The 10,328-nt window shown below is 39.2% G+C and overlaps 1 protein-coding gene across 1 annotated transcript; it reads left to right on the plus strand.

Annotated features, from left to right (window-relative positions):
- The first annotated feature begins 4,843 nt into the window (after positions 1-4,843).
- Positions 4,844-6,403, plus strand: LOC114303708 (uncharacterized). The gene is made up of 3 exons (XM_082889485.1): positions 4,844-5,107; positions 5,188-5,973; positions 6,068-6,403. Exons 1-3 carry the CDS (start codon positions 4,844-4,846, stop codon positions 6,401-6,403), a joined length of 1,386 nt encoding a protein of 461 aa, XP_082745611.1.
- The last annotated feature ends 3,925 nt before the right edge of the window (positions 6,404-10,328 follow it).

The raw sequence follows: 10,328 nt of genomic DNA on the forward strand, positions 1-10,328 counted from the left end.
TTAAACCGAGATGATGTTTAACACTTGTTAAAATTCTGTGTGAATTTACAAGTTAAAGTTAAACCGATGTGATATTTAACACTTGTTGAAATTTTGTGTGAATTTACAAGTTATAGTTAAGCCGAGATTGTGATAAAGGAAGATGGTTTAACACTTGTTGAAATTTTGAGAAAAATTAACAAGCTGAAGTTAAGCTGAGGTTATGATAAAAGAAGATGGTTTAACACTTGTTGAAATTTTGAGAAAAATTTACAAGCTGAAGTTAAGCTGATGTTATGATAAAGGATGATGGTTAAACACTTGTTAAAGTTTTTGAGAAAAATTTACAAGTTAGATTCAAGTTCAAGCAATGTCTGCGTACTTGCCGAGACTACCAGGTTGTCAAAACTTGAAATATGGAAAACTGAAGTCTTGATAGAAGACATTGAGAAAGTGACAAGTCCTAAGCAACACTTGTGAAAATATTTGTTACAATATTTTCAAGTGTTAGGACAAGGCCGAGATGAGCAAGATTAGAAGTTATGAGAGAGGTATTTTACGTGAAGAGATTGCACAGTCAAGGTGTACTTTGAAGACATGCAAATTATTCTAAGTATAGAATCATACAAGAGCTGAAAAAAGAAGACATACATTCAAAGAAGAAATCAGAGAAATGCATTTAAAGAAGAAAGAAGGCACTTCGGCCTGAATATTGAAAAATAAATTATTCAGACTACAAAAATGGCATGTCGGCCGGATTAAAAGCATACAAAGACGGACAAAGTGCAAGGTACAAGGTACAAGGAGTAAAAGAAGGAAACAAAACTACTCGGCATCAATGGCAAGATATAGAAGATAGTTGGGAAGACTTCTCAGCAGTCTTCTCGGCCTCGAGCTTAGCATCGATCTCCCGAAGAGTTTGATCAAGGCTCTTCTCGGCGATTGGCATCTCGGAGTTTGAAGGCAAGGATTGAAAGCAAGAATCTGAAAAAAGACACAGAAAACAGAAACAAGAATGTAATTTGCAATTAAGAATGGTGATGAAGCTATCAGGAAATCAAGACAGAAAGATTGCACAAGTTTGTCAAGCCAAGAACAGTGACAGAAATCAACAGATGTGTGAACAGTGTGTATTCAAGAAGATGATTTGGAAACAACGGGTAAAACAGCAATGGTGATTAACAATGAAGCAGAGCTTCTTGGAAAGCAACAAGAAATAAAACCAGGAAGAACAGTGGCTTACCAGAAAGAGGGAAGCCGGAATGAGAATTGCCGAAGTCTGACGACAATGACAGAATGGCGTAAGCTTCACCGGAGGAGAGGAACAAAGACAGTTGCAGAAGCTTGAAAGCTTGGAACAATGACGGATTTAAGCAAAAGAGCTAGAAAGAGAAAAAACTAGAGGATTGAATGAAAAAAGAGAAAAATAGTCAGGAAGACGACAAAGTTCAAGAATAAAGCCAAGTGCACAGGCACTAAGTAAGTATGTGAAGAACAAGAAAGTAATGACCCAGACACGATGCTAGTAACAGAAAGCGGATATGACAAGAACAGTGCCAGGCATTCAAACAATTCAAAATTTGAAGACAGACGAAAATAGAAGGCAACAGATGACAAGTAAACAGATTCAGAAGAGTTATGAAAGATTGAGCTTAATAGCAAGTAAAGAGTTTATGAACCTACCAAGTGAAATGAACGCCGATATGAAAATCGCCGGAGTCAAATAGATGACTGGAAATCAGGAACTCACCAGAGAGTGTGAGTGAAACAGTTACAAAGCTCTTGGAGTTTACGAATTAATGGAACCAGAACCTCGGCTAGGAGGTGCGCTTTCAAGCAGCTTGGAAAGCATGAAACTTGATTTTTGACACCAGTGGACAGTAAAACTTTGAGGTCAGCGAGTTTGATCTCGGACAGAGGGGCATAGATGAACGAACAGTGTAGGTTCCATTACCTCAGAATGCCGAGGTAATAGAACCTAGGGGGCAGTTGTGGGGATATATTTTCTGAGTACCAACACTTGGCAAGGTGACGCCGACGTGTCAGCCGAGGTGCCACGTGTCCTGGTCGTGATGCCGAGGTGATCTCGGCAAGGCCGAGGTTATCTTCGAAGATATCGGAATCCGAGATAAGTGGATAAGGGACAAGAGTCCTAGAATGAAAAGGGAACTCAATTTGGATGAGGGACAAGAGTCCTAGAATGAGAGAAGACTTCAGTTTGTATTAAGATAAGACTCTTAGAGAGTTTATCCTAATCTTACTGGGAGTCCAAGATTAGCAGTAATCCTGAGACCATAGAAGTTAGGCTTCTATTGGGACTAGGTTTATGTTGGCTATAAAAGAGAGGCACCCCCATGGGTCTAAGGTATGCTTTTGATACTCAAGCTTGTGAGTTTAGCATTTGATTTATCTTTGAGAGATATACTGACTTGATCGTCGGAGTGCCCCCGGGTGGACGAACCACCGCCGAAATCTTCTCTTTCTGTTGCAGGTCAGCCAGGTGCCATCTATTCTGCCGGTGCTCTCCAGCTGGTTATTAAGCGGGTTGTGTGGTCAGAAAATCACTCACACAGTTCCAAAACCTAACTCACATTGGCATAGGGTAATCAATTTATTAGCTAATTTTTTTGAATAATGCTAGAAAACTCAAAATTCAATCAAATTTTAACCAAATGTTTCAAAGGGGTGTGGGATTCACATAATGTGGGTTCCATGTGAGACATTTGATAAAGTTTTTAGTAAGATTTTTGAGATCGCTGACATTTTAAAATTTTTTTTGAGTGATGCTACATCTCTAATTTTATTCTTCCAATGATAACATGTGAATTAATTTAAACCACTTTCTCGAGATTTACCATTTTGAGGATTTAAATGAGTTCTAGGTTGTTCATTAAAAATATATATATAAAAAAGTCTAGGTTTTGGTTCAAGTATTACAAAATTTATGCACAAAAATATATCTACGAATTAAAGTGTGGTTTACAAAATTACATTTAATATTGTATGATTGAATTCATGTAAACTGTTTTTTTTTTTTTTCAAATATTGATCATCATTTTCAATTATCTTTTAATAGATCAGATCAATAGTGTCAAGAAAAAAGAAAAAAATAAAAATAAAAATCTGAGAGTGATGAACTCCAACAAGTTCGATCAGTAAAAAGAAACCAAAATCTGACTTTACTGAGTCAAAAAATGGAGAGGAGAAGTGAGAGAGAGTTAGGCGGTTGGAGGCCAGTGGTCCATAGACATGGAGGGCAAGGCTTAGAGGGCAGGAAGGTTTAGTTTGTTGTTCATACCATCTTTGTGGATGACATCCTTGACTCGATGGATCCGAGGAGGTTGCATTCTTTATATTCTAATTTTGGTGTTGTGAGGGATGTCTTCATCCCCTTTAAGAGAAGAAAAGTGTCCCGTACCAGGTTTGATTTTGTTCGGTATGATTGTTCAGTGGCTGCAACCATGGCAGTTCAAAAAACAGATGGGATTTGGTGTGACGATAAAGCTCTAAAGGTCAAGATGGCCCAGTTTGGGAAGGAGGAGGTTGTGAAGCATAAGTCAGCACAATCAAATGTTGGTAGAGATAGTAGAGGTAAGTCCATTGCCATTCCAGTGTCACATAGAGGGAGTATGTCTTATGCTCAGGTTTTCCAAGAAGAAGGGTCCATGTCAAAACCAACCATAAGGCAATGGCTGGTTATATGAGAGCGTAATATTTAGGTTGAAGTCCTCTTGCTCTGTAGCTGATTTCAAGAAGGAGTTGTCGATTAGGGATATGGGGGATATTAAATTTATAATAGGTGGAGGTAGAGATGTGATACTTTCTTTCAACTCAGTAAAGATGATGCAATAGGAACTTAATAAAATTGAAGGTTGGATTAAAGATTGGAGTGACTCGGTAAAAGTTTGGAAACAGGGTATGTCCTTAGATCAAGAAAGGATTGTGTAGCTGAGTTGTTATGGGGTGCCTCCTAACTTATGGAGCTTCAACACTTTCAGCAGTATAGGGAGGCAGTGAGGGCAGGTTATTGGGTTAGATGATGACACTCTAAAGTTAAAAAACTTGCAATATGGTAAGGTAAGGATAGCTACATCCTGTATGGAATCTATTAATGCCTCCATTATTTTAGATTGCAAAGGTATTTTGTACCCAGTCAAGATCTGTGAGGAACAGATTGCCATCTCTAAGGTAGTTTTGCAATAGTGCAACTGTCATTCTCACCAAAAGGAAAAAGCCAACTAGAGTTCAAACAATGAGGCCGCTAATGAGGCTTCCGATTCAGATCTGGGCAAGTTGTCGGTGGTGCAAGGGGACGATGAGGCTGCCAAGGTAGGGGTTGGTGATCAGAGAGCTGCTGTGGCAGCAAAGGAGCCTATTGTGTCAGAGGATGATGGGAAGATAAATAACGGGCAGAGTGTTTCTGTAGTGGAAGAGACAATTAGTAATTTGGAGGTGTCATGTGGAGTACGTAATGTCAGTCTTGAAGTCAATTTGATGGGCTCTATGCAAGGTGTGAGTGGAGGTCATAGAAATGTGAATGATGTATTATGCACGCCAGGCTTCATTAGAAGTGTGAGTGGATCTGTTTGTAATGGGGCTGGTTTAAATCTTGAGGTGGTGTGGGGCAAAGCCCAAGCCCAAGATGGGGGGAATATTTTTAATCAAGCCCAAGGCTTAGGTGGCATTAGAGGCTCAGAAAGTCCAACTAATGTTGAGAATAATTTTCAACCTATTTGTGGGGTTTTGGCCCAGTACCAATTACAAATAGAAACAGATAGTGGAGTGGGTTTGGGCAAGTCTGGGGAGTGTTCTGGATCTTCAATTTAGATTGCAAAAAGCTTAAAGGACACAAAAGAGTAAAGGTATGAGAAGGAAAGTCTGGAATAAGAAAAGGGGTCTGGAGCTTCATAATCGAATTGGTCTATCAGCACAATTCAAGAAAGGAGCAATCCTTAGGTCTGTAGTGGCTTCTATTTCACTATCTATGGCAGTCGTGGTAGATTGTTACTCAATGAGGCTGAAGCAACCTTACAGACAGATGGGGCAAGTACTTGGGCTAAAATGTGAAGGCAAAGAGGAAGAGGTTGTGAGCAAGCTTATTGAATTACAGTCCATGGATTTGGAAAAGGTGCACAAAAAGAGGAATAGAGTAGTCAATTAATTGACTAGCTCTAGAAGGCTCAGGAGTGCTATTTTTGTTAAATGAAGCTTTTATCATGGAATGTTAGGGGGTTAGGTTGGCCTGAAAAATGTAAGAAAGTCAAACGGGTGCTTAAGGAGAGGAACATAGATATGATACTCTTGAAAGAGACCAAAAAAGAGGTAGTCAATTCAGAGCTGGTGCAAACCATTTGGGCTGGGGAAAAAATGGAGTTTATGTCAGTTGATTCAGTAGGGACTGCTGGTGGGCTTCTCTGTATCTGGAATCCTGAGTTTTTTCAGCTTAAGGACTGCTGTTGCAATCGCAATTTTATTCTCCTCGTAGGTTCGATCTTTTTTTCTTTTAATTGTGTAATAGTTAATGTTTATGGGCCAAATGATCCTGTAGGAAAAAAAGGGGTATGGGATATCCTTGTGAAACTTAAATCACAATTCTTGGACCCATGGTGCTTGGGGGGTGATTTTAATGAAATTAAAAGCATTTTTGAAAGAAAAGGTTGTTCTAGGAGGGATAAGGGGATGAGGGAGATCAATGAAATGATAAAGCAATTAGAGGTCTCTGATCTACCTTTGTGTGGAAGGAAGTTTACTTGGTGCCATTCACAAGAGGGTGATAGATGGAGCAAGCTTGACAGATTTCTATTAAATCCAGAATGGTTGCAGGCTTTCAACTTTAAGCTTTGGGGTTTACCTAGACTGGTCTCTAATCATTGCCTTATTGTTCTGATGAAGGATGAGAGGGATTGGGGTTCTAGACCATTCAAGTTTATAAGTGCTTGGTCCTTGCATCCAAAATTCTTGTCATTTGTGGAACAAACATGGGCTGCTCTGAATGTGATGGGTTGGGCTGGATTCAAATGTTTAGTCAAACTCAGCTTTAAAATCCGCTTTGAAGAGGTGAAATATGGAGGTGTTTATAAATGTGGAGAGCAAGCTCAAAGCTACAGAGGAGGAAGCTCATGCCCTTGATCTAGTTGCTGAAGAAAGGGTGCTATCTGCAGATGAATTAGCCAGGAAGAGAAAACTGAAAGGTGATGCTTGGCAGCTAAGTAAAATGCTGGAGAGGATGTGGTTTAAAAAATCTAGACTTAAATGGGAATTGTTGGGTGATCGAAATACCGCTTTTTTCCATGCTATGGCCAGGTGTAGAAGTAATAGGAATGCCTTATGCATCATTTTGGTGAGTGGGATCACTATAGAAGAGCCTCCAGCTATTACAGCTGAGGTGTTGAATCACTTCAGCAATATGTTTGAGGAGTCTTAGCTGGTTAGGCCTACCTTAAATGGCCTCTTTAAGTCAATTATGGAAGGCCATGATTCAGGATTTTTGAAAGCTGAATTTTCAGAGGTGGAAATCTTAAGTTCGATTAAATCTTGGGGGGAGGGGGGGGAACAAGGCCCCCGGGCCTGATGGTTTTAAAATGGGTTTTTTTTTTTTTTTTTTTCCAGCAATGTTGGCATATAGTGAAGGAGGATGTCTTGCAATTTATGAGGGACTTTTATCAAAATGCCAAGTTGGTTAGAGGGTTAAACAGCTCCTTCATAACTTTAATTCCAAAAAATGAGAAACCATCCAGCCTAAATGAATATAGGCCCATCAGCTTAGTGGGCTCCATGTACAAGATATTGGCTAAAGTACTATCAAATAGGTTGAAACAGGTGCTGCCTAGGATCATAAGTGAAACTCAATCAGCATTCACGAGGGGCATAAATATTTTAGATGGTATATTTATTGCTAACGAGATAGTAGATGGGTGGAAGAAGGCTAGAGGGTGTGGAATTGTGCTTAAACTGGATTTTCATAAAACTTATGACTTTGTCAATTGGGAATTTTTGTTTTCTATGTTATCAAATTTTGGTTTTGGTTCTAAGTGGGTGATTTGGATGAAAGAATGGGTTGCTTCTGTAAGAACTTTAGTGTTGGTTAATGGGTCACCAACCCTTGAATTTTGTCCACAGAGGGGTCTTCGACAGGGAGACCCACTGTCACCTTTTCTATTCATTATTGTGGCTGAAGCACTTAATATCTTACTGGCTAGAGCTAAAAACTTAGGTCTGGTTAGAGGGGCATCTGTAGGGCCCAATGGTTTTCAGATCACTCATTTACAATTTGCGAACGATACCATTTTGTTTTGTAAAGCTGACTGGGGGGAAATAGCTAATATAAAACGAATCCTCAGGTGCTTTGAAGTCTTGTCAGGACTCAGAATTAACTTCAACAAAAGTGTGGTCTGTGGGGTGGGGATTCCTGATGAGCTGGGTCAGGATTTTGCAACAAGGTTGAATTATAAATATCAGTTATTGTCTATCAAATACTTGGGGCTGCCAGTAGGGGCCAGTCCAAGAAGTAGTAGAACTTGTCTGTCAGTGATTGATAAGTGTAAGAAAAGACTTGCTTCTTGGAAAAGAAGATGTCTATCCTTTGTAGGCCGGCTGACCTTGATTAAGTCTGCCATTACTAGCTTACCTATTTTTTATCTCTTAATTTTCAAGATGCCTGAGATGGTAGCAAAAAAGATGGAAAGTATTCAATCTGCTTTTCTTTAGGGTGGGTCAAATCTGAGGAGAAAAGTGCATTTGGTGAAATGAGAGGATGTTTTTAAAAGTAAAAAGAGGGCTGGGTGTTAAGAGAATTAGAATTATGAATGTATGCTTTTGACTGAAGTGGTGGTAGGGGTTTGGTGCTGAAGAGAACTCCCTTTGGAAGGATGTTATATGTGAAAAGTACAGGGAGCCAGGTTGGGCATGGTTTCCTTCAACTAAGAGGGCTAGCAGGTTGTCCAAGACTTGGGTTGACATAATTCACACTGTGGCTTCTAGGGCAGATCTTCTGCAATTTTGTAGGAGTAATGTTGTGGTCAAGATTGAGGATAGTAGAAGAATTAAATTTTGGTCTGACTGTTGGTCAGAGGGTGTATGTCTTAGAGATGAGTTTTCTGGACTCTACTCTATATCAGTTGATAAAGTAGGGTCTTTATTCATGTTTCACAACAATAGAGACGCAAATGGGAATTGGGTGTTTAATTTTAGGAGGCCCCTCTTTGCTTGGGAGGAAGAGGAGTTGAGTAGAATGCTAGTGCATCTCAGTAGTACCCCTTTGCTAAGAGCTAATGTTGCTGATTGTTTGACTTGGAATGAAGATCCATTTGGTTTCTTCAGTGTCTTATTTGCCTACCAGTGGTTTAAACTGGGTTTTGGTTCTACTTGTTTGATTTCTAGATCTATGTGGAAGGCTCCTGCACCACCAAGAGCACAATTCTTTGGTTGGTTGGTTGGTTTGGAGGGGTAGAATCAAGTCTGCTAGTTACTTGCGTAGGATTGGTATCCTAAATGCCAATGTTGATGTCTGCTGTGTGTTCTGCAAAGAAGTGGAGGAAACTATTAACCATGTGTTACTTCACTGCCCTTTTGTGTGGCTGATCTGGCCTTACTTTGTCAGATGGTGGGGGCTGCAATAGGCTTCACCAGGTTTAGTACAGAGTATCCTGCAGTGGTGGTTTGGATGTAGACTGAGGCAACTAGAAAAGAAGCTGTGGAGTGTAATCCCATATGCTATTTTCTGGTCTATATGGAAACAGAGGAATGATTATGTGTTTAATGGGGTGGACCCTAATTTTGTAGTTATGTGTGAAACTATTAAGGTATGAATTGCCTTGTGGGTTAAGTTCTCTGTTTCGGCTTTGAATTACTTTGTCCATGACCTGGTGCATAATCTGCACCAGGTTAGAAGATGCTTGGCTTAGGAGTTTCAGAAGCAACTTTCACTGGTGGCTTATAGAAATGGAAGGCAATATAGAAATGGAATTTTGGTGGCTTTATACAGCACAACAGGTGATCAGCACATTAGGTTTTGGTGTATAAAGCTGAGGAGTTGTCATTGATTGACTGCTTAGTGATTATCTGCACATCAACAAATCAGATTTTGGTTTTCTGCTGTGAAGTTCTGTGGCTACTTAGTCTTGGTGACTAATTTGTGGTTTGATCAGTATTATCTTGGTGATTATGGTGATTAATTTGTTGGTTACTGGTGGCTATGAAGTTGGGATTTGAATGGAGATCAATTGGTATATTGATAAGAAATTGTAAATATATAATTGTAGCCAGTGATTGTTGTTTTGAATATTTGGTTTATTTGAATGGAAATCATGGCAGCATTTGCAATGGTTTTCTGTTGGGTGTTTTTGGTGGGCTGTAACTAATAGGTGTTTTTTGGTGGACTGCAACTGATGTTGAGGACTGCAACTGGTTTTTTTGGTGGTCTGTTGCTATGTAGCTTTTTGCTGGACTGCAACTGATCTGGTGTAGAGCTATGTTGAGGTATTGATGCTGGTTTGCTGTGCTGGTCTGGCTGCTGTTGTGTTGGTCTGGTTACTGCCGTAATGCTGGTTTGCTATGCTCTGGTTGCTGCTGAGTTAGGAGTTGATGCTGGATGCTTGAATGAGCTATATGCTAGTCTGCTGGCTTGCTGGTCGAATGAGATGAAAGTTAATGTGTTTGGTGGTTGATTGGGCTTTGTGGTGAATGTTTGTGTGCTGTTATGCTGGTTGGAGTTGTCTTTGTGGTGATGTCTTTCAATTTGATTTTCTGTTAGTCTCTGTTGCTTCTATTTGTTTGTTTGTTTGTTTTTTTTTTGTGTGTGTGTTTTCTTCATCTTGGTCTGTTGTTGTGGCGGCATCTTTTGCTCTCTATTTTGTTGGTTCCTCACCAATTAGCACTTGGAGCTTTGTGTTAGCTCCAAGCTCCTCTTTATTGATGTAATCTATTATACTTTATATGTTTTCATCAATAAAGATTTTCTTTGCCGATCACAAAAAATATAAACTGCTTTTGCGAATTTCAACCACTCTTGAGGACTCCAAAAGCTAAGAATCATTTTCCCTCCATCTTAAAACATTAATAAGCATTGAATTATAAAAGAATTTTAATGTGTGAAATTTTTTTAAGTATAATCTAATTGCTGGGATTGTTTTGAGACATATAAAAGGATTTGGGACCATGCCAAGTTGAAATTGGCACAACCTTGAACCATTGCAATTTGAGTAAGTGCCCATTTGGCAACTTCACCTAGCGATATTTTGATTTTTTAAAACTTTTTTTATGAAATGAAAAAAATTAATATATTTGAAATGATTTTTTTAAATAAATAGATAATTGTGTAGAATGTGATATTTTGATTTTATTTTTTTGGT

This window comes from Camellia sinensis, chromosome 9 (assembly GCF_055761805.1).
Source record: "Camellia sinensis isolate YWXY chromosome 9, ASM5576180v1, whole genome shotgun sequence".
Classification (NCBI taxonomy): Eukaryota; Viridiplantae; Streptophyta; class Magnoliopsida; order Ericales; family Theaceae; genus Camellia; species Camellia sinensis.